Source organism: Musca domestica, unplaced genomic scaffold, assembly GCF_030504385.1.
Source record: "Musca domestica strain aabys unplaced genomic scaffold, Musca_domestica.polishedcontigs.V.1.1 26, whole genome shotgun sequence".
Taxonomy (NCBI): domain Eukaryota; kingdom Metazoa; phylum Arthropoda; class Insecta; order Diptera; family Muscidae; genus Musca; species Musca domestica.
The window spans coordinates 9,554,242-9,580,265 of record NW_026712283.1 but is presented as its reverse complement, the minus strand read 5'-3'; the positions used below and the strand labels follow the sequence as shown (position 1 = coordinate 9,580,265).

The 26,024-nt window shown below is 34.8% G+C and overlaps 1 protein-coding gene across 3 annotated transcripts in view; it reads right to left on the bottom strand.

Annotated features, from left to right (window-relative positions):
* LOC101889387 (neural-cadherin) overlaps positions 1-26,024 on the bottom strand; it is a 348,725-nt gene that overhangs the window by 26,085 nt on the left and 296,616 nt on the right. For 2 of the 3 annotated variants that reach the window (XM_059123979.1, XM_059123980.1), the window contains exons 15-18: positions 19,019-20,342; positions 8,666-10,967; positions 8,339-8,509; positions 911-1,152 (exon numbers count right to left, since the gene is read on the bottom strand). In XM_059123979.1, coding sequence (XP_058979962.1) covers positions 911-1,152; positions 8,339-8,509; positions 8,666-10,967; positions 19,019-20,342 — 4,039 coding nt within the window. The remainder of the gene's footprint in view (positions 1-910; positions 1,153-8,338; positions 8,510-8,665; positions 10,968-19,018; positions 20,343-26,024) is intronic. The other variant, XM_059123981.1, reaches the window with a different exon arrangement.

Here is a 26,024-nt window from a genome sequence, read left to right as displayed (position 1 = left end):
GAAAAAAATTGTCTAAAGTCCATGTTTTTTGATCCTTGAAAAAAGTTGTCTAAAAATTCCTTCTCCGACTTTTGTAAGTTTAAAAATTGATTTTAAAGGATTTGTTTCTGTGTTTTACTTTAATACTTCGTATGATAAACAATACCACTGGCGTATAAAGTAAAAAAATTGTCTGCGCCCCTAAGTATGCACCATTCACATAAAAATGCTATAAATAAGCAAAATTAGAGTTGATGTGTAGATAGCGCTGATAATAACGGAGAAAATTTTACATATATAAGACATTTATATCTAAAACCGAAATTAAGTTATTTCATTTGGGCCCAAAACGGCATTATTTACTGGAAAATATTCTAAGTTTTAAATGCTAAATAAATATTTATCAAACAAATACTCTTTCTCAAATATTAATATGTAGATGGTGCTCAGTTCAACACATGTAAAAAACGATTTTTATTCTATCTTTTATATAATATTGGTTTCAGTACGCTTAATACGATAATGGTTATAACTCACGTACGAAAATTAAAATATATTTTAATTTTTTTAATTTTTTTAATTTTTTTAACAATTACTCCTTTTTACTTCATATATTTAATTATAAAATATATACATTTTGGCACACCCTGTATATGCAATATATGATACTATTTGCAGTGCATTAAAATTACATAAAATATGGACACGGAAAGGGGGGATAATATGAAACATCAAAATTGAAACGAAAGCGAAAACTAATTCTAATAACACCAATTTTCGAGAAAGCATTTTTTCCAACAATGACAAAGAGATAAATGTTAATTAATAAAATTAGAGCGCAAGTAGTTTTTTTTTTTAAATTAACAAAAAAAAAATTGCAAAAAAAGAATGTCTTCGAAACAAAAGAACACAATTTTTATGGATTGCTCACTTAGTATGATCAGCAAGCAGACGAGTATTGCCGCCAATGCACCCATGCTCAATTTCAGCGTTTGGCCCTCCTGGACCAATTCACAATTCTCGCCCCAGAAGCCATCCGGGCATATGCAACGATAACGCATTCGTGGTTCGAGATTTATACAAGTGGCACCATTCAAACAGGGCAGATCCAGACATTCATTGCGATCCATGCAGCCTTTGGCGTCGGGTGACATTACACGGCCCTCACCACATCTGGAGATTTCGGCGATTGTTTTTTTTTTTTTTTTGGGCGGCAATGATGACGACGAGAACGACGAATGTGATGTTAGTGAAGTAGAAAGTAGGTGAGACAAGAATAACAACAACATCAGGAATTTTTGTTAACAAACTTTGTTGTGTGACAATGTTAAAGAGAGAGAGGGGGTTTTGAAAAGAGTTCTTTTTTGTTTTTTGTATGTTCGAATGATCAGGAGAACTGGGTTTTAAATTTTGTTGTGTAGACTATGGGCAAAAGAAAAATGACTTCAAATACACTCGAGAAAATATTTTTTTTTATAGCAATGCGATATTTTTGAAAATAAATTTTATAATTAATTTTCGAATCAATTTCAAAATTTCGTCGTTGCAATAAATTTTTCTCTGAGTGTACACCAAAGAAGCCGTATATGTAGATGAATGATATTTTCATTTGATGATGATTGTGATCGAAATAATATGCAAATGAAATAGACCAGCAAATTATTTGAAATTAAATATAATAATTATTTAAAAATATGTAATGTACAGCGAAGTCTTCGTCGGCAGAGTAGGTAGTTACGAGTGGGTAACATGGCCGTACAAGTTAGACTTCTAGTTAGAGTTTGACACATAAATAACATACTCAAGTTTTTCAATGTATTTTGAGGTGAAAACAACATAAATCCAATTGTATGACTTAAAAGCCTCATGATCAGTTGAATTTTGGATTTTTTGGCCATTTTTTAAGTGCTCAATATGTAGTCAGATGTGAGTTGTGTGATTTTGTTATGTACATATGTTAGTATGTTGTGACATGTGAAAACAGTATGAAGAAACCCGTGATTTTGTCAGGTTTCTTGTGGCAATGATTTTGTGTTTGATGAGATAATCGAATGTACAATGGTCGGTTTTTGGATAGTAAGCATGAATGATGAAAATTAAATGAGATTGTTTCATGATTGGAAATGATTGTGATTTGAATTTGTGGATTTACTAACCTGGAATGTTTCACCTGCCTAACCAAAATTTTATGGTTTGGGATTCAATTAGCTAATATCTTCGGATTATTATATTTCCTTTTTTTTTTTTTAATTTTTTGTTTATTATGTATCTAACCAAAAATTTTATGGATTTAATTTTCAATCAAAGCCCTTTCTGAACTCATTTCCCTTGACGCTTAATGTCGTAAACCGAATATGTTTAGAATCTGACTTATTGAATTTAAGTCTACCAAAGGTTTTTTTTTACAGCAAATAATACATTTTGCTTAAATTCGACTGTTCCGAATTTTTTACCCGACACTGAGAAAATTTTATATATGACCAAATTGGGTTTCCTTAAAATTCCTAAAGTTGGGAAACTCGGTTATACGGAACTATACTTATATTAACGATTTTTGCGAGGAGAATATCTACCCACCAAAAACCTGAAATATCCGATTACTTCGGGGTTTGGTGAAAATACCGAAAATCAGGAAGTAACATTACATGGGGATATATTAACATAACATTCTACATACGTAAAATACCAAATTACAGCTGATTAGATGAAATTTGGGACATCTACCGCTTATATACGTACCGATACATTCCATTTTCAACACCAAACATTCATGATCTCTGCAAAGTTACAGTTTCAAAGCTACAACTTTAATATAGCGAGCTCTATCTACAGACGGACGGGGTGAAATTCGACTTCGAATTTTTCGCCATCATAGATATATGGGCTTCCCGAAGAATACTTCGAGGTATTGCCAACAGCAATAACCAATTAAATATACCCTGTATTTTATTGTAGAGGATATAAAGATCCTGATGATCCACTTAATATTTTACGTGGGTTCACCTTCGGAATTCAATAATTTTTTTCCCCAGCTTCAATATTAAATATTTCAAGCTCAACCCCATTTTCTTCGAAAGATCGAAATCCTCAAATAAATAGGATAAGACAGTTAAAATTTAAATATAAATGTAGCCAAGAATGAGTTAAGAATATCTGAGGGTGTGAAATGCCTAGTACCATCATTTTTAAGAATGGTTACAAAATGAGATTCCTCGCTTCATTTCCAGCGAACAATGACCACCAAAATCTCTGAATACCAATCCGTTGGACTATTGTGTCTGGAGTATTTTGGAAAGCAAGGTTGGCACTAAAAAATACCAAAGTGTCAATCACCTCAAGCAAGCGCTTCACCGGGAAAGGGCCACAATACCGCAGAGCAACATTCGGACAGCACGTGACGGTTTCAGGCCATAATTCGTGCCTAAGGTGACCAATTCGAACAAATCTAAACTTATTCTAAAATTTAATGCTCTTTCCGACAGTTTTTGCTTTTGTCAACATTTTTAAAATCATACAGAGTATCCTATGAAGACCATATCTTGTAATAATAGTCTCACACTGGGGTCAATATCGGACATTTTTTTCAAATTTTGGAATAATCGGAACTTCAAAAAAAAAAAAAAATCAAATAATGTCGCCGTTTTATGTCAAACTTCCCCCTTTCTGTCTTGGAATCTTCAACATATTGTGGCAATCTTAAATATATTGAAAAATAATAAATATCATATTTAGTGATCGGACTTTACGATATAGCTCAAACTTTGTCCATCGAAATATTTATATCACACTAAGGCCAGGTGAGAAAATGTTTCATTCTTTTTGATAGTGCTAAAATAAAGTCAAATGCGAAGATGGGATAAATGGGTATCTCATTTGACACCACATCCACAGAATTCAACAAAAATACAGAAATAATTTAAAACGTACCCGACATACTTCAAACTTTGTATATCGCAAGTTTTGCGTTTGGTCGTCTTTGACATACGGTCAATATTTCCCGAATTCTGGCCTAAAAATTTGAGATATAAAAGTGTTTTCCATATATGAAGCCAAAATTGGTGGTGTGCTGAGTTATGACCCATTTATGCACAATATGAAACACCAATGGTTAACAAAATGCAAATGATTTTTAAAACCCGTTTTCTAATTTCATTTCAACGACACTAACTTGTGCATTTAATTAATTCAAATTTAATTAGGGCTTATCACCACATTAATATGGGAACACAAAATAACCCGTTGGTATGCAGCATTGGGCATTGTATTGCATTATATCGAGCTTTGACTCAATGCACTTTTCAAGATGAACCACTCATTTATGTTTCCCTCCCATTTGTTGGGGGGAACATTTTTAAGCTCCAAATTTTTGTGAAGTATTTTTTATAGAAAATATTATTGTTTTTTTAACTGTTGTGAATTTATACTTATTTTTTTTTTTTTTTTGGAATTGAGTCAAATGTTTTTTTTCCAATATTTTGACTCTTGTCGAAATTCGTCTTCCGGGAAACATTTTGTTCTTAGAAAAACAACAGTCATGTTTCTCAAAAATATATCCAAAAATTAATGAATCCTACAGTCTCTTGCAATACTTTGAAGCAAAATGTCCTAACACGTACTTATAACGGCTTCTAAATTAAATTCAATAAAAAAATTCTTCAAATTTTTTATAGAGTATTTTATTGGTAACATTAAAAATTTAAAATTTCATGTTTGGACTTGAGGTAAATTGAAAAATCAGTGTTTTATATTGCAATTTTTGTTATTCCAATATTTTAAATGTTGTCGACAGGAAAATATTTTTTTAGATAAGCAGCAGTTATGTTTCTTAAATGCCCTTATAAAATTAAAGAATAATACACTTTCTCCCAATATATTAAAATAATCTCTTCTGACACGAACTATTAACGCCTTCGAAATTAAATCAATAGAAATTTAAATAAAATCCCTCTTCAAGTGTTTTATTTTGTTTCATGACTGTATGTGTCGCCATGTTGTCTGTATAATTTGTTTTTTTTTTTTATATTGTGTTTCATTAACATTTGATTTTTATTAGATTTAATAATATTTTCAATAACTTTCAGGCCAGAGGATCATCGCCAATATTTAGTTTTTATGTGTATGTAGTGTATGTTTATTTAAGTAATAGAATTTGCCCCTAAAGAGGATTAAAAACCTGTGGCCTTTCAGGAAAAAAGGACAATTTTTGTAATTTCTTTTTTTTCCGTATTATCCCAAAAAATTTGTTGAACGTTGAAGGGTTCATGTGGATTTTAAGCTGTTTTGTTGTTTTTTTTAATTTTCATAAAAATCAATTAACCAGTATTTATTGTTTTATCGATTTTTTTTTTTGTCTGACTGGTGAGTTGAAGTTTTTTTTCTCTCTAAAAATCCAAATCTTTGCAAAGCAAACAAATAGAATGGGATTTGATAGGCATAACAGTAGAGTTGAAGAATAAAAATAGTGGAAAAATTTAAAGGAATCTTTTTTAAAATTTTGCAACTATTTTTTAAATCCCAAAAAATTTCGTTAATGTTTGAAATTTGGGTTTTTTCCATACAACATCAAATCTTGGGAAAATAAACAAATACAATGAAATTTGTAGAGAGGCGAGTGAGTCGAGATATTTAAAATATTGAAATTATTTCGGGATTTTTTTTTTCAAATTGAAGTGAACAGGATACTGAAGATGTTTTATTTATTTTAAAATGTTTATTCTCTTGTTAGGAAATTCTAAATCTTTTTATTATTTCAGTTTTTTTTTCTTTCAAAAATGAAATGATGCTATGTTTGAAGAGCAAATATACATTTTTTAAATATTTTTGAAAATTAGGTATAATTTGCTAATTTTTAAACGGACATAGCTGAACTATAGAAAATATTATTATACAGGGTGAGACTAAAAAATGCAACCAATTTCAGACTGCTGTCATTTCTAAGCCACTCGTCCGACAAATGTTAAAATTATTCCAGTGACAGCTCATTATATTGCCTGCAAGCGCGCAAAAACATTTTGGTGAGAATTTTCCAGAAAAGAAGTTCATTGCGATGAAGTTGAAGCGTTATAGTGTGATTTCTTTAAATTTGGCTGGAAAACCACAAGTGGCTATCGTTAGAGCATCGCAGCATTTAAATTTGAATAAATCATTTGTGTCTCATTCCATCGCTGGTACGATACTGGACGTCAAGGAAGTGAACGGAAAAAAACATCAACGTCAGCAGAAATGGTTCGAAAAGTAAAGAAGCGACTTGATCGAAATCCGCGTCGCAGTGGCCGAAAAATGGCTCGTGAACTGAACATTTCGTAATATTCCCTTCGGGAAATATTTGAAAAATGAGCTCGAGGTAAAGCCATTAAAATTCCAAAAAGTGCAAGTATTTACACCGCAACAGAAAAAAAATAGACTCAAAAGAGCTAAAGAGTTGCCTGGCTTGGCCGAAAGTGGTGAACGGCCGAATTTGGTTTTCTTCGATGAGAAAACATTCGTTGTCCAGCAGTTTGTAAACAAAGAAAATGATCGTGTTTTGACAAGTGTCAATGAGGTCAGTTGAAAATGTGTACCTTCTGTTGGTCACCAGAACTCAAGCGCCGGCCATGGTGATGGTGTGGGTCGCCATAACAGCCCATGGTCGCTCTCTGCTCGTATTAATTGACCGTGGCGTCAGAATAAATGCCGAATATTATCGCGAAAATATTCTGGAGGGTGTATTAAAGACTTGGGCACGCACAAGTTTGGACGCAGACCTTGGACATTCAAACAGTACTCAACACCATCTCACTCAGCACGCCATCCAAGAATGGTTACAAAATGAGGTTCCTCGCCTCATTTCCAGCACACAGTGGCCACCAAAATCTCCGGATACCAATCCGCTGGACTATTGTGTCTGGAGTATTTTGGAAATCAAGGTTGGCACAAAAAAAAATACCAAAGTGTCGATCATCTCAAGCAAGCGCTTCGCCGTGAATGGGCCAAAATATCGCCGACCAACATTCGGGCAGCGTGTGACGGTTTCCTTGGCCGTTTGAAGGCCATAGTTCGTGTCAAAGGAGACCAATTTGGACAAATCTAAATTTATTCTAAAATTTGATGCTAGTTCCGACATTTTCTGCTTTCATTCAATAAAATTAAAAAAAAAAAAATTAAAAATTATAGTATTTGACTTTGTTGCAGTTTTTTTATCTCACCCAGTATAGGGAACTACATCTGAACCGATTTTCATCAAATTTGATGTACTTGTTTCTAGACAGATTTCAATCGGACGTGACAAAATGCAGGTTATTTGTAGTGATATTGGCCATTTGGTGCACAATTAACCCGAAATCGATTGAAATATGTATGGGAGCTATATCTAAATTTGAACCGATTTTCACAAATTTCAATAGGGTTCGTCCTTTAGTCAGACAAATATTGTTTGGAAAATTTCATCTCAATCGGATAATACATTCGACCTGCATTTTGGTCACAAAAATACATGGACAGACGGAATGACATGCATAAATCGACTCAGAAAGAGATTCTATGAAGATCCTCAAAAGGAACTATGGGTCTATCTCGATTCCTTCTCTATTGTTCACACGAATGCAAAAATACATAATACCCTTACCACTATGACGTGTAGGGTATAAAAATACTGGATATAGTTTAAAATTCGATTAAAATTAAAACTTAGAATTTTTCGAATTTTTTAAATTAAAATATTAAATATTTTAATAAAATATTTAAATTAAATAAATCTGGATATCTAAATTTAGGTCTGAAAAAAAAAAAACATTTTATAGTTTTGCTTGCACTTTAAAGTCCTCTGAAATTGCCACAATTTTTAAATCCCCTTTGGAACACATTTTTGGATATACAACACAATTTTGTATGGGCCACTTGAAAGACCCAGAAGGGAATTTATTTCCCAAATTGAATTTTCTATTTCAGTTTTCACCACTGTTCGGTGCTGCCTCTATTCAATTTTAGCTAAAAGCGCTATTAAACCACATAAAATGATAATCGAAATAGGAACAACAAACAGACACCATACCAAAAAAAAAGAAGATACCTCCGAACTGAACAAAAACGAATTGATGATGGCTTTAACCAAAATGGATTGGTAGAGAACGTAAAGAAAATACACAGAGAACAGAAAAAAAAAACGAACGAACGAAATAAGAACAAACTATCGAGCGAAAACAATGATGATTTTTTTTATGTATTTTTTCGGGTTGAGGGGCGTTTTGGATATGAAATGGTTTTTGGATTGATTGTGTGTTTGACTGAGGGAGTGATGGGATGGTGGATGGGGAGAGGGAGAGGGGGTCACTTGGCTTATATGTACATTTGCTATTTGGATGTATGGACCAAATCAACTTACGTGCATTCGTATTCATTCCATAAATCAACACATTCGAATGGCTCGGGACAGATGACATTCGAACATGGTTTATTTGAGGGGCAATTCTTTTCCAAATTACGAGCCATGGTGGCCTGACCCCATTGGGTGCCATTCATGGCCGGTGGCAATGGTAAATGTTTACCTTCGAGCCTGAAATGAAAAAAAAAGTGGAGAAATAAAAAAAGTGATACTTTAGTTGGTTGGTTGGTTGTTTGGGGTTTCTGGGTTAATTGCTGCCCGTTTACTCGGGTATGTGTGTATGTGTGGGTGTGTGGGTGTTAGAAGCGTGTTGGTATCGCAACTTACCTAATATCATCCAAGCAACTCTTTTGATAATCAGCATAGACCTCAAATGTCCTCACACCTGTGTATTCCGCCTTGCCACCGGCATAGACACCCTCCTGTTTGTCGACCAGCAACCATTGATGACCCACAAACTCAAAGGTCTCGTTGTAGCGTCTACCCTCACCCCCATCTAGCTCCAAGGTGGCAGCCGACCCATAACGATTAATTCTCACCACATGCCATTGGCCATCATCGACGGCCACAGCATTCAGCCATAGATCCTTCTCCTCCGTACGCAATGAATTCAAATTGTAACGGAAATGCAGGCGGGCATCCTTAATCTCCAGGATACCATATTCACGATTATGTTGATCGCTCACACGGAACAACTCTCCATGTTGTTCGCGGGTACGGAATCGCAGTTGTATTTGGGTGCTAAAACGATCCGGCTCAAAACTCAAGGCATATTTGACATAACTCTGTTGCTTAAAGGTTGTGGGTATGGTGGGTATATTACAGGCGGGTCCTGTCCAGCCAGGTCGACACTGACACCTGGCCTCACTCAGAGAACCCACACAGTTGCCATGTTCCCAGCAACGAGCTGTCTGCTCCGATTGGGCACACACCTCTTCGGTTTGAGGACATCCCGCCACACTATTCCTTGATAGACCAGGATGGGCCAAGTCATACAATTTCGAGTTGTGTACCAAATTCCTTATGCAACCATCAAAGCCCTTGGCCATGGGTGTGTAATGCCAGAAATACAGGGAGGGATCGAATTGCTCTCGATACAAACCACCCACCTGCAGTGGGGCATTGACATTCAAATATTCACTGAATGGCGGAATATTTCCCCTGGCCTGACACGACATATCATCAAACTCCGGCATGGAACCATCTTCCATTTCACTGATCTCGGCGGATTTACAAAAGTCCACAACCATTCGCACATTTTCCGAATCCCAGAACAAATCGATTCTATGCCATTCACCATCATCCAGGGTCTTTTTGGTCTTAACCCTCAACTCCAAAGTGCCTGAACCAAAATCAATCAACAAACGAGGATAACCTCTCTCCAGCTCCAGGGAAATAAAATCGGAGATTAACATTTCATCACGTTCCGGTGGCACAATAGGACCATTGTAGATTATCAAGCCATCTGGTTTGCGGGTTATAAATTCCAAACTTAAATGTGATTCGTCGCACATTTCCAACGGCGGATACCAGGCCCAACCATTACCACGGAAGCTGCGAGTGGTCTGCTGGCATCTGGGTCCGGTATAACCCACCGGACACGAGCAATGGGGTCCAAATCTTGTATCCACACACCTGCCGCCATTGTAACAGGGGGTATTTCGACAATTTTCCGGTTTGGAGAAGTTTCTTGCCCCACAAGTACACTCTGCCAGGGTGTCCACTCGTACACCCACCAAGGCTGTCTTGTTGGCATTTACCATATACGGCAGCGAGCTAATATCCAGCGTATTCGTACATGACCCTTCGCACATTTGATTCTCATACAAACACTCATCAATGCCCACCATGGTTATATTAATGCCCACATCCTTTTCAATCTCTTCGCGATTCATCAAAACAATACCATTTAGTCTTACAGGTTTATAATACGGTGAACCATGGGCCGAGAACCGGACATCGGTTAGAGGTGGATGTTTCTTTTTCAACTGAACACTGAAGATATCGACATTTTCCCGATCCGTATTCAACAGATCTGCCAATTTATCACGGAATCTATCCATCTTGGATCTACTCAACGACTGTGTGCGGTAATTCCACACCCGTATAAAATCTTCATCGGTGATGCCCGACAAACGAACCGATCCGGAATTTATAACAGCCTCATGGGGTATTTCCCTCACTGTCACCGTAACATTAGCCGGTACATCAGTCTGCGTATGCTTGCGATCATAAACCTTAAAACGTAAATGATAACGTCCTTCCCGTGTGCCAGCCCGCATGGTAATCATGCCAGAATCTTCATCCAACTTAAAGCGAGGATGCTCCTGTGATTCCCAATAGAATTTCTTGTCGGGTAAATCCCAATCATCCAAATCGTAGACATAGACACGACCAATTTGAGTGTCGGGAGATTGTCCTTGATAGTTGTAGGCGAAGATGTCCTTGGAACCGGGTTGCATTTTATTGTCATTGACATCACCAATAATCACGGTTAGAGTGCTTGTACCAGTCATCGCCGGAGAGCCATGATCCTTGATCACAATGGGGATCATATATTCCTTTTGTTGTTCACGATCGAATGAGCGCAGAGATGAAATGACAGCCATACCATCACCGTTGGCGCCCTCTGTTGAGAGAATATGGGGAATAAGAAGAAAAATGTGTTAAGAATGAATTAAGGTATTTGCATTTTATTGCAGGACTATTAAAATAAGTAATGTTAAACATAAAATATGACATTTCCAAAAATTGGATGCGCACCTGTGAGGCATTTATATCGTAAAAGCTCACAATTTCGAAATCATTCCAATGCATAACTTGATTGGTTTGACAAAAATTTTTAATCAAAACTGCGTACATCGAACTAAATTCAGAATTTCGAGGTTTTAAATATTATTCAAGTTTTACCCTTTTTGGAAAAAATAATAGAAACATGTATACCTTTAGCACCAAAATCTTCAAAATAGTTCATAGTGAAGTTTACGGGGAAGAATATTAATAAAATGAACCCACATCCAATTTTTCTGTCTAAAACTATTTCAACGCCCAAGAAACCAAGAGTGACCTCAATATTAAATTAGAGAATTTCAGCCCTATCTCTTCACCCAATACCAATTGCAAAATCACCTCCACATCGCAATTCCTGACACCCACTGAGGCCTTAGTACCAAATTTTGGGATTGCAGCTTACTACATTCACTCAATACTCAATTTGTTACTATTAAGTAATTTTAATAAAACTAAAACACACATTTCGGAAACTACATCCATATCTTCCGGATTTCAGCTCTATTCCTTCACCCAATAACAAATATAGTACCATTCAGTACTTTTCCTACAATAATAGTATATATTTCCAAATCACTGTCATATCTCAATTTCAGATACCAACAGTTATCTAAATATCAAATTTCAGAATTTAACCAAATTTAGCACCATTTAGTACTATCCGTACAAATAAAGGACGCATTACCAAACCACCGCGAAATCCCAAACATAGGTAGTATCAGTAATATAAATATCAAATTTCGGAAATGTATCTCCATCCCATCACCAAATACTAAATATAGTACTAATCAGTACATTTCGTACAATTGTAGTACACATTTCCAAACCCACCGCCATATCTGAAACACATACACCATCAGCAATCTTAATATCAAATTTCAGAAATGTATCTCTAACCCTTCACTCAACACTAAATATAGTACCACCATACAGTACATTTCGTACAATTATAGTACACATTTACGAAACCACCTCCGTATTTTCGTTGACATTTAAACCAACTTTAATTCTCAATCCTATACACTAAACCTATACACTAACAGTGACCCTAATGCCAAATTTAAGATTTCGTGCAATATCAGTACCGTTTAGTACCTTTCGTACGATTGCGGAAGGAATTTCAACCTCAACATTTTATTTCAACCCTATCCGCCAGCAGTGACCCAAATTCCAACATTTCAAATTACAAGCTTTTTCGTTCACCCATTGTACCAAATTTAGTACTATTTAGTACACTTCTTACACTTAGTACGTATTTCCAAAATCACCTCCAAATCTCACAAACTTGTGGTGATCCTAATGCCAAATTGCAGTTTTTAAACAGTATCCGTCCATGTAATACCAAATTTAGTACTTTTAGATTGGGACTAACCTTTTGTACGCTTGCTGAACGTATTTCTAAGCCCAACACCAACAGCAGAGGGCCCCAAAAGCATCATATTAAATTTCTATATGTTGGGCGCCACTTTATCTATGCAAAACAGACAGCTACATATATTTATATCGTTGTTAGGAAAATTTAATTTATTGTCTCACGTTGGGCGCCACTTCAACCAAAACCAAATTTTATCGAATTAAGTTCAAATTAGTGCCGAAGTTACACTTTATACGCCTTTCCGAAAACACCTACTTATATCGACACTACTTAAAAACTTAATTTTTATACCAAATGTCAAGTTTTCAGCTGTATTTATTGTTTGTTATTACTTACTCAGCTATTAACCCAGCCATATCTAACCCCTCTCTACCAAAATTGTCCCACATGCAAAATTTTCGGATTCTAGCTTAACCCGTTTCACTTTTCTCTTTTCATTCCATAGCTATTATCTTCTTTTTCTTCTTGTATCATTGTTTTGATATTTATTTTATTTTCCACTACATTTTAATGTATTGTCCCATGTTGGGCGCCATTTCAACCAAAACAAAATTTTATCGAATAAATTTCCATTTTGGGCAGTTGTTACACTTGGTATCCGTTTTCGGAAACACCTACCTATATCGACACTACTACTACTACTACTCGAAATTAATTTTTATACCAATTGTCAAGATTTTAGCTAGATCCGTTCACAAAATACCATCTAACCCCTCTCTACCAAAATTGTCGTACATGAAAAAATTTCAAGATTCTAGCTTAACCCGCTTCACGTACGTTATTAATTTTTACACTTTTCTCTTTTCATTCCATACCGAAAACCGAATCTGAAATTTGTCCTCTGGCTTCCAGGAATAAAAAATGGTCTTCAGGGTAGCAACTTTACTTCCAAGAAAATTTTTAATTAAACACAAACTCATTAAACGAAACAAAACTAAACATAAATAGGCAATAATGTATACTCAAAATTGGGAAAATATATATCCCAACCACTTCTTTTGTACCGCCAAAGCTCCAAGAAATTTATGATAACATTTCCGTTTGCAGAAATTTAAGAAATTTCCTTAAAATCTACTTTTCATAATCCGAGAATTTTCAAAATGTTTGACTTACCCCTTCCCTTTCAACTTAACTTAATATTTTCATACCCGATATCTTATAACCCTGTAGAATTAATGTTATTTCTTATTAAAAGATTTAAATTTAAGCAACAAATTGCCTTTAAAATCTTCCATGGACACCTAATAGAGCATACCCTCTTGCTTAATTATTAGGAAAAAATAATGCGAACAAAAATCGATAAAATAACCAATTTAATACTCTAAAAATGACCCTGAGTTTTAGTGTTTTCAACTCTTCTTCTTGGCTACTCATTGAAAACTCAACACCAGTAGCAGTCAGACTATTCAACATCAACAATGTTCAATGTGAATTGTAATTAAATTGGAAACATTTTGTAAATTTACACTTTTGCATAGAGAACCTCAGCAGAGATGGAGAACGGAAGCAAAGAAAGAAAATTAACCTCCATCCAAGGCTTCCATGATGATGTCGATATTGCAGTGTAGACAGGATTATTGAAAAGCCGAACTGATTGGCCGGCCAGTTTATCCTTGAAGGCAAAGGCACACACACACTCCCATACACTGACTTATTCGAGGATTAAATATGAACATTTCTCTAAGATAGCCACTATATTTTGGGGTACTGTTTCTCATTTCTCGTTTTTTTTTTGTTTTTGGTTTCTGTTCTCCCTCTCCTTCTTCAGCTTTGTTATTGGAGATTTCATTAGTTCATCTCTTACCCGACCAGTGTACAGTGTGTGGAGTGATTCCTAACATTGTAAAGCTGGCAGCTTGGACTACTGCTGCAATTCGATAATTGGATTTTAATAGTAAAAGTTCATTTGCTGGCAAAAGTGAAGAATAAAATCATCTATGGATTTTGTTTTTTGGTATCGTACTAACAGGACGAGGCAAAGGCGTTGAATTAGAGTCCTTTTGTTTGTGCGGAAAGGAAGAAAAGAAAATGTGACTTTATATAGCAATTGTGTGGTTATTTTGTTTTTTCAATATTTATTGGATTTGCTACGTAACTGAAGGTCTTTAGAGAATAGTTTTTTTTTTTTTTTGGTATTGAGTTGTCAATGGAAATTGCTGTTAAGCAAATAAAGGAAAGCATACAAAGGGCATGGTGTGTGTGTGGGAAAGGGATTTCCTCAAAAGAAAATGCATTTTTGAAATTAGTTTAATTTTGAAGCCATTGTCTCGCACAAAGGATATTTGGTAGGAAATAACAGGACCATATACACATTTTCAATACGTAGATAATTTTTTATGTTTCAAATTTGCCACTCAAAACGGAAATGCAAATGGAGGGTCACGTTTAGCAAAAAAAAAAAAATAGTTGAAAGCCAGGAGACTTGGCACCAAGTTTGTAAATGGGAAAATAGTTCAGAAAAAATCAACTGTTATAGAAGAAGTCATACCCCAGCCTTATGGCAAAAGAGGCTATACATTACTTGATATGTATATTTTGAACGCAAAAATTGAAAAAATAGACCCACTTAATTAGATACCTACTACACCATTCCTCCAAAAAGTACAGTGTGATGTAGGGTATTATGTTTTTGTCCCTTTGTTGTAATATGAAGAAGGAACCGAGATAGACCCATAATAGCTTTTGATGATCTGCATTGTGTATCCATGTATTTTTTGAAAACAAACTACAGGTCATAGCATTTATTGTCCGATAGAGATAAAATTTTTGCACAAATCATTTGTTTGACCCAAGGACGAATCCCATTGAAATTGGAAAGAATCGGACAATCCATATGTGTAGAGAGAAGTGTAAGAACTGACTGACCGAAATTCGACCCCTAGACAAAACGGGCTACAATCGGGAAATTTTGCACGAGGATCAGCCTCGGTGTGATAAGGCTGGGTTTTCGGAATGTCGTACAAAAAGTACTAAAATGTACTAAAAATTGAACACTTCGTATTGGACAAAATGAAGAGCTACAATTCTGATATTTGGACTGAGACTCACTGATGGAGTGCTGAATAGTTGTACCAAAGGGTTTTTTTGAAAATCGTACTCTGGAAATGGTAATAAGCCTCTAAATTGGCACAATTTGGTATTTTCTGAATGGAAAGAATCAAAAACTTGAAATTTTGTATGAGAATCAGTTGGAAATTAAGTTTGTTATTTGTAGGTGGCTTTGGAAATAAGTATTAAGTGTGCGAACTGTACTAAATGGTACTAAATTTTGAACATTTTGGTTAAGGATGAACGGATGAAGCTTAAATTCTGAGATTTTGTATTGGAGTCCCTATTGGCGATTTAAGATTTTTTATGTTGCACGAAAAGTACTAAATAGTACTATATTTCAAAAATGGAGCAAAATTTTGAATATTTTGGTTAAGGATGAACTGTTGAAGCTGAAATTTTTAGATTTTGTATTGGAGTCCCTGTTGGCGTGAAATTTTTTCTGTTGCACGAAAAGTACTAAATGGTACTAAATTTGATAATGGGTTAATGGATAGGGCTGAAATCTTCAAATTTTATATTGAGGTCTCTGCTGGTGTCTAGGATTAAGATCTGGAGGTGGGTTTGAAAATGCGTACTATAGTTGTTCGAAAAGCACCAAATGGTACTATACTATATTTTTATATTTATGTCACTGTTTGTTCCTAAGATTGCGGCCAACTTCTTTGATGAGAGGACTTCGAAATAATTTTGGACAGAAATATTGAATGTGGGTCCGTTGTGACGTTCTGATTTAAAAATTTTGCAAATTGTGCATTTCGAGTACTAAAAAGGCCTAATGCGAACAGTTGCAATGATTCTAGAAATTTTAGGAGGACTTTTAGCTGACGAAGTAGCAAACACTTGCTAGGATATATGGTCAGCCCCACTACAGCCTTTGATTACTTGTTTTGTATAAAGTTAGATTTTTACAAACAACTTTGAAATCCTTACCCCTAAAATACCGAACTTTAAAACAAATCCTTTTCAACTAATACCAGAATATTTACTAAAAATACACACAGTGAAAGTTATCTAAACAACAAATGCAGTTGTTTTTCCTCAACTAAATACTCAGGCAATTAACAGGTTTTGTTCTCCTAATTCTCGAATGTAAAATCCAATTGAATTCTGTTGTGTACATTTTGTTACTCTTTTTTTATAGAAAACAACAAGTTCAAACTAAATAGAAAACTAAACATTGTGTTCTAAACAACAACAACGACAATAGCAACTACAACAACAAAAACTGTGTTAGTTACAATAAAACATTACTAGTATTTAGTTGAGGCTTAAAAACCCATTTAGAGTATATACTTGAACATGTTTTCCTGTGAATTGGTTGGTGAGCTGGCAGAGTAGGTTAATAGTGGGTGTGGATCTAAAGTTCAAGAGCTAAAAAGTAAATTGCCATTGGCAGTGTAAATATTTACGTGAAAGTTTTCTGAAAAGGGAAAAAGTAGGCTTTCTGTGGCAAGACGGCAAGTTGAATGGAAAAAAGTGTCGTTGTGTTGTAATGTATTTGGAATTACAACGAACTGAGATCTGTTGTAAATGTTACAAATGGATGTTTAAGTAAAAAGTTTTCTATGAAAAGGCTCAATTCAGAGTGGTGTGGAAATCCTTAGGCGTCCTGAATTGCGAGGGCGAATCAAATTAGTTATGAAATTAATGAATCGAAAATTGAAGGGATTCTAGATTTGAATTTTAACACTATTTGTCTTTTTTCACAGATTCATCCCTAAAGTATGCAATATTTTTGACTAAATAACATGACCCTTAAACTATGCTTTATATTTAATGTTTTATATATTTTATTAAGTGTTGGATAATCTTTTGAAGGAATTTAACAAGCTTTGTCTTTCTTTAAAGAATCATCCTTAAAGTATGCAATATTTTAACAATTTAAATAACCATTGACATTGAATTATGATATATACTTGACGGAATTTTACTTTTGAATTTTAATGCAGTTTATGACTCATCCGTAAAGTATGCAATGTTTTAAAAACTAGCATAACCCTTAAACTATGCTTTATACTTAATGTTTTATCTATTTTGTCAAATGTTGGATAATCTTTTGAAAGCATTTAACATTGAAATTTTAACACGCTTTGTGTTTCTTTAAAGAATCACTCCTAAAATATGCAATATTTTAATAAATTACTATAACCCTTGAACCATTGATATTGTACTATGGTATATATTTGAGGGAATTTTACTTTGCGAATTTTAATGCGATTTATGTCTTTTTTAAAGTCTCATCCCAAAAGTATGCAATGTTTTAATAAAATAGGATAACCCTTAAACTACGCTATATATTTATTTTTTCTATTTTGGGAAATGTTGGATAGCCTTTTGAAGGAATTTAATTTACACATTTTAATACGCTTTGTCTCTTTCTAAAGAATTATCCCTAAAGTATGCAATATTTTAACGAATTAAAATAACCATTGATATTGAACTATGATTTTCTAAAGACTCATCCCTAAAGTATGCAATATTTTTTCATAAAACATAGCCTAACCCATTAACTATGCTATATATTTTTTACCTATTTTGGGAAATGTTGGATAATCTTTTGAAGGAATTTAACTTTGAAATTTTAACACGCTTTGCCTCTCTCTAAAGAATCATCCTTAAAGTGTGCAATATTTTACCATAATAAAATAACCTTTGAACCATTGATATTGAACTATGATATATAAACGAGGGAATTTTACTTTTCAATTTTAATGCGATTTATGTCTTTTTCTAAAGACTCATCCCTAAAGTATGTAATGTTTTAACAAAATAGGAAGACCCTTAAACTATGCTATATATTTATTTTTGTTCTATTTTGGGAAATGTTGGATAATCTTTTAAAAGGATTTAAATATGAAATTCTAAATTCTTCTTTAAAGCATAATCCCTAAAGTATGCAATATTTTAAGAAATTAAAATAAACCTTGAAGCATTGATATTGAACAATATTATATATCTGATGGAATTTTACTTTTAAATTTTAATGCGATTTATGTCTTTTTCTAAAGACTCATCCCTAAAGTATGCAATGTTTTAAAAAAATAGCATAACCCTTGAAAGATATACACTAAAAATATGCTACAGATTTAAAATATCAATTTTTAATGGAGGAATAGCTTGACGTATAATATATATTTAAAATTTTCATCCTAGAAGTATGCCATTAAGCTTAATTTTATATAAATGAACACATGCACAATTTGTGATATTTTCATTCATTCATCCTAAAAGTATGCCCCAGAAACTATCTATAATTGAAAATAATTGAAGCACAATATTTTTTATTTTATATTTATCCTTAAAGTATCCTATTAAGTTGAATGTTATACAAATTAAAAAAAAAACCCTTAATTTTGTATTATTTTCATTCATTCTTCCCAAAAGTATGCCCCAAAATATTACATTTAATTGAAAGTATCTATTTATTTTATATCCCAAAAACTAAATATTGTTCTACTACTCACTTTGATCCTGTTCCACTTTGAATGAGGCACGTATTATATCATCAGCACTGGGATCCAAACGGAATTGGAAGGGTGGGCCATTGCTCTTCGAGCGATCATCATCATCGGTGGCCAAAATTTCCACAACCTTACGTGGTGGTACATGTTCCGGTAGAACAGGACGATAATCTTTCAAGAATTTCGGGGCATTGTCGTTAATGTCCTGCACAATAACTGTGAGTGTAGCAGTTGCCGTCTTGGGTGGAGAACCATCATCAATGGCCAAAATTTTCACCTGATGACGTGGCACCACTTCACGATCCAGCGAACGTTGTATTGTCACCGAACCATTTTGATTGATGGCGAATTGTCGTTGCCTATCCGAAGAACGATCAATGGAATAGGAGACTTTACTACGTCCACCCTGATCCGGATCGGTTGCCTTGAATTTCTCTAGCTCAGTGCCCACTTTAGTGTCTTCAAACACGGACACCTCAACATTGGCTCGCTCAAAGTGTGGCTTGTTATCGTTGATGTCCCGCAATTTTACCACCACCCACGAATAGGCCACATGATATTTGTCATTGTCATTATCCTCTCCCTTGTCGTTGACTTGTATGCGGAAACGGAAACCATTCGATTGCAATTGATCTTCATAATCCAAGGGTTGGACAATTTTCAGCGAACCCGTACCATCGTTATTGCGGACCATGGTAAATTTATCGGCACCATAACCACTGTTATCAATAACTTTGTATTGGAACTTATTCGTTTCATCCTCATCGTGCACCGTGACCGTTAGAATTGGCATTTCCGGTAGCGTCGTCCCATCCGTTTCATCCACCTCCGTAAACCATTCATCTTTCGTAAACTGCGGAGGCATATCGTTTATATCTTTTACTCTTATCGAAGCCGTCCCCGTACCCTTTAACCCCCCGCCATCCATTGCCACAACTTGTATAGAATAATCCGGAGTACGTTCACGATCCAAACAACAGACAGCGGTTTTAATGACACCTGTGTCGGGTTCTATCTCAAATATTGGTGAGCCCGTCTCTTCTTCGATGACATTTTTCTCGATGGAATATACCAGTTTGGCATTTGAGCCTTCATTCGGATCATCATAGTCCACGGCGGTCATTGTCATCACCACCATACCGGCGGTACCATTTTCAGTGACATTTCCAAAATAGACACCTTGTGGGAATATGGGAGCATTGTCGTTGATATCTTTGAGATTTACTTGGACATCGGCATAACCGACCAGACCTTCTCCACCTTCATCTTGGGCAAAAACGGTGAAGCGCCATTGGGGTCTGCCATTGGGTTGATCGCGATCCAGGGGCTGGAAAAAGGAGAAGAAATAAAAATTATAAATTGCTGTTGTTGTTATTGTTGTTATAGATATACAAAGATACAGTAGAACCTCAATTTAGAAAAAAAAATGACAGAAAATAATTTACGATGGCAGTCCTATCGAATGTCGGAGACAATAAACTTTACGGATAAGGAATATTGAAAGAGATATCATTGATAAAATTTATTTTTCTCTCCCATATTTTTAGGAACCTGGGCTTCTATTCTCGTTTTACCAAATTAAAAATTTTACTAAGATTTTTTTTTTTTTCATATTTTCGTAGAACAAAAATCCAGCCCCAGTTTCCCATTTTCCGAATTCCTAATAGAAATCCATTTTGTCTATGTTCCTTTGTACCCCATATTTTGCATACATTGTCTAATTGCAACATAAATTATCCTGCGAGTACCACCTAATGCTACTTAAATCTGTTGGATTTGGTTTTTTGCGTCGTTCGTTACTCTCTTTTTTCGCTCTCTCGGTTTGTTACCACAGAGCTCAGTATCTTACTGTGTAGTTAAGTATCTGTCATAAGCACTGTGACAACCGCAAAATGTATTATGGCGTATATATTACGTGTTTCATTTGATAGGGAGCGTAAATGTGTGTGTGTGTGTGTGTGAATAAGTACTGTTGTTTGTTGGTGTAATGGAGAAAAAAACTAAAAAAAAGTCATAGGAGTTGCAAATCCAAAAATCATAAGGGCATTCACAGTGGAGACGTTAACGGGTGCATGAAAAGGGTTATTACAAGGGATGCCAAAGCGATTCCGAGGACCAATCTAATTTTATGTCTACATCAGGGCTAGCCAACCATTAGCAATACAATACTAACACAAAAGCTTTAAAGAGTAAGATTGTGTGACAATTCTTTGCGAAATTGAAAATCATGAATTCAAGCGACCGCACTTAATACGTCATTGGAAGCTGAAAACCTAATGTCTGTCTGCAAAACAAATTTGTTGTTGGTAAACAAGAGAGCATTTCTGGTGGTGAGTTTGCCGATCGATGCACAGTGGTCGAGGTCGTATGGGAACAGCGGCCAAAAATACTTTCAGTGCAGATATCAATATGAATCTATGGTTATGGTACCTTGATGGGATAAATATAAAAAATGTGACCAAATGGATATGGTCGATGAATGTTTTGGCGTGGTCCCCATATAACGTACCACCCGAATAAGGGTTATTTGCCCAATTCTTGTCACATTTCTACACCAGATTGTAATGTTATTTGACATTTTACGTTCTAAGGAGCTAAAAAATAATCTTACTGAAAATTATTTGGAACAGCCCGCCATCAGGTAGAGTCCCTTGTAAGGTACCTTCAAAAATAGAAGCATTTTTTATACAAATTAAGTCCAAATTTGATTATTTTTTGTAAACAAAATAAAATAACAACTTAATGTAAAATTAAATCAAAGATACATTTTGCACAAATAATTAGTTTGACTTAAGGCCCTATTGAAATTGGATATAGCCGGTCAAAATTTAGGTATAGCTCCCATATACATTCATCCAATTTGCCTTATATTGTGCACCAAACTAGTAATATCAGCCCAAATAGTATGGAATATACGTACGACCAGATGGGACCTGAAAATAAGTATGCCAAATTTGATCGAAATCGGTTCAGATATATATATAGCTCCCATATATATTGTTCATCCGATTTGTTATTTTTGTCCTTCGCAGCCGTAATATGCACTCTGTGACAACGATATTCGGGGAAATATATCAAATATAACTCAGAAATACCCTTTCTAAAATTTATCGAGATCTGTTAATATTTGGACATGGCTCAAATATATATCTTCGTCCGATTTGCCTTTTATTGTCATTGTAAATCAAATTTAGATATAGCTCTCATATATATCTATCCGATTTCAAGTTAATTGTGCACCAAATGGATAATGCAAGCCCGAATTGAAAAGGCGCAAATGCCTCGACAAATTTAATAGAAATCGATTCAGAGGAGGATATTCCTCCCATATATTAGTTCCTTTGGACTTTTGATTATTACTATAATCATTGTTGGTATGATTTAATTCTCACAAATTCCCCATTAAAACCTTTATTTGTTATGTGACGCTCTACTAAATATGCAAAGTGGTGTAGGGTATCATGAAGTCGGCCCCGCTCGACTTTAAGACTTTCTTTACTGGTTATTGTTTGGTAAGGTTCGCTGCCCCATTATAAAAGGGTCAGAGCTCAGAAGAAGACGGTTAATAAGATCTGTGTTTGTTGAAACACGAGACTTTTTTCGGGCATGATTTAGTCGAAACTTGGAAGATAGTGCCATGGATATAAATTTTATTAACTCTAGCAGTTTCCAGTGCAAAGGCCTTGAATTTTTCGACATAAATATTATACCCAGAGGACAATGCTTGCAACATTATTGAACACCCCTCAATTACATTCTTATCAATCCCTAACAACAAAAACATATTCTATGTCACTAGCACCATAGAACTGACAAAATTGCAGCGAAGTCACTTCAGTATATTGGGCATAACGTACACATCTGACAAAATCTGAAAGTTAAATTAGCACTTTTAGAATCTTAGGACCATTACTAATGGCATGAAAAAAATCACATTGGGGGATTCAGGAGGGAAAACAATTAAAACTTTAACTGAAATCCAACTTTATTTTCAAAATTAATCTTAAAGGCAACTCAGAATACTCACATCTTCTATATTATACACATATAATAAACACACAAATTACTGCACTAAAAATAAGTTAATACCTTGCTTTTCAATAATAATGCCAAGATTTGTAATTTTAAAATGTATTTAATTTTGTAATACAGTTCTATTTTTACTCCACTTTTTATCTGATCCCACTGAAAAAAACAACTAACTACATTTTCTCTTTTTTGATGCTATTTTCGAAGTTTCCCGTTAGAATGAAACCAAGATTATTATGTTTTCTAAAAAGCTTAACCCCTTAAGAGTTCATTTGTACACATTTGACAATAAATATCTGATTTTTATTTTTTGAATTTTGGCCAATGGCAGCGACCACTGTGCGATGGTGAGTTCTATACACAAAACTATGATTGTGTGTGAGGTGTGCTGAATTGCCCATGGGCAATTTGTTGGCGAGCGCTGGTCTAAACGGATGGGGAATTGACCGACTCTTTTTTTTTTTTTTGAAAAAAAAAAAAAAAAACGTTTAAATATTTGGAGAGACATTACAGATATTCCAAGGTCACTATGGTCATATAAAACATTTTTAAATGGGATGGATTTTTTTACATTTCTTTCATATACAATTGTTATGGATTTTTTAAAGACAGATTTTTTTTCAATAAAAATCAGGACATTTTTCAAGTGATATTTCATCAAAGGTCCTGAATATTTAAAAAATGGTGTTAGCACAACTACACTCGTAGATTTACATTTTTAATGGAAAATTCCGAAAATGGTATATATTTTTTCATTCACCACCTGGACTATAATTATAGATCACATACTGTTGGTATAATGGAGAGTGGTGGACTTTTACATATTTGTTCAAGGAATATCGGGGCCAATGTTTTTTAACATAAATTGCGTGGAATGTCCAGCATCAAATTGAAATATTTACTTAAAATCCAAATTTAGTCTCCGAGAGTCCTTGAAAAAAAATTTATTATTTTGTATTTTTTTTAATTAAGGATTTTGACTCCGAGGACCCACAAAAACAAAATATAAATTTTAGAAATTCACTATTCCGACCGTGAAGGTCTTTAAAAATAATACTCTACACTTAGGATGTTTTTGTACCCTCCCTAAAAACCCTAAAAATAATACTCTACACTTAGGATTTTTTTGTACCCTCCATCACAGTATGGAGGGTATATTAAGTTTGTCTTTCCGCTTGTAACACCTCGAAACCAACATTCTAGACCCCACAAAGTATATACAGGGTGAGATAAAAAACTGCAAAAAAAATCAAAGGCCTCAATTTTTACATTTTTTTTTAATTTTATTGAATGAAAGCAAAACATGTCGGAAATTGAATCAAATTTCAGAATAAGTTTAGATTTGTTCGAATTTGTCACCTTTGGCAAGAATTAAGGCCTTCACTCGGTCAATGAAACCTTCACACGCTGCCCGAATGTTGCTCTGCGGTATTTTGGCCTATTTCCGGCGAAGCGCTTGCTTAAGGTGATCGACAGTTTGGTATTTTTTAATGCCAACCTTGCTTCCCAAAATACTCCAGACACAATAGTCTAACGGATTGGTATCCGGAGATTTTTGTGGTCATTGTGCGCTGGATATGAAGCGAGGAACCTCAATTTGTAAACATTCTTGGGTGGCGCGTGCTGAGTGCGATGGTGCCGAGTCCTGTTGGAATGTCCAAGGTCTGCAGCCAAAATGTGCTTTAATACACCCTCCAGAATATTTTCCCGATAATATTTGGCATTTATTTTGATGCCACGGTCGATTAATACGAGTGGAGAGCAACCAGTGGCTATTGTGGCGGCCCACATCATCACCATGACCGGCGCTTGAGTTCTGGTGTCCAATCGAAGGTCTACATTTTCACCTGACCTCTTTGGCAAGTAAACACGATAATTTTGCTTGTTTACAATCTGCTGGACAACGAACTTTTTTTTGTCGGAGACGGAGAAAACTAAATTCGGCAGTTCACTACTTTCGGTTAAGCAAAGCAACTCTGATTTTAGCGACATTATTTACCGGAAATGTTTCAAATTTGGTATTTGAAATTCGTAATGGATACTACAGCCTACGGCAGAAGATTGTCTTTGCAGATCCACGTCTTCGTATAGCCCCCATATAATGGTGCCCTCCTATATTCGGTGTTTTGATGATTTTAGCTAAATTATTCACCTGCCTATGCAGGTCCACGTATTTTTTAGATTTTAACAGAACTTTTAACGGATTTTATTGTTCTGAAAATTGCCAAATTCAGATTACTTGTTAAAATATATAACTTTTAACTGTACTACAGTGGTCACTGCAATTGGTGTAGTGATTTCCGTAAAATGCATCAGTATTACTGACTCCCTTAACAGCTGCTGTTATTTCAATGGTCATGCAGTTTTAAACGCGTATTACTAGCCTCAAAATATGTATCCAAACATACACTTTTTATTCTTGTAGTTGTTATTTTTATACAATACATTTGAACAGCATGGCAGACTCTACAATGGCACTTCCCAGAATTTTTATTTAATTTCCAACATTAAAATTGTCTGATGAGTCTTTTGGGGAGGTGTCCACACAAATTTTCCCCAAAGGATAGAGGCAGAACTAAAGGAGAGAGAGAGACACGATTTTATGGGGTTATTACAAAATATTGTCCACACACATATATTATGCGATGCCATATCTCCCTGACCACATAACTGACTGCAATATTGGTAATTCATTGTTCTGGCAACGAGTGTGTGGCAATGCATGTTATCCCTTTATGTGCATCCTGCAGTTTTTGGTTTCCAAAATTTAATTTTTTTTTTCGTTCTCGGCTAATTAAACTAAAACATTTATATTTAGCTCACGAAATTAGCATTTAAAAGGAATGACATATTGTAGAGAGTGGTTTTTGTGGGGATGGACCGACGAATGTATGTGTGCATGAGCATTTTGCACATGAGTTTTTCTGGGCAATAAGTTTATGGCCTAGCCATTTTAAATACTAATACCACCTAGAGATTC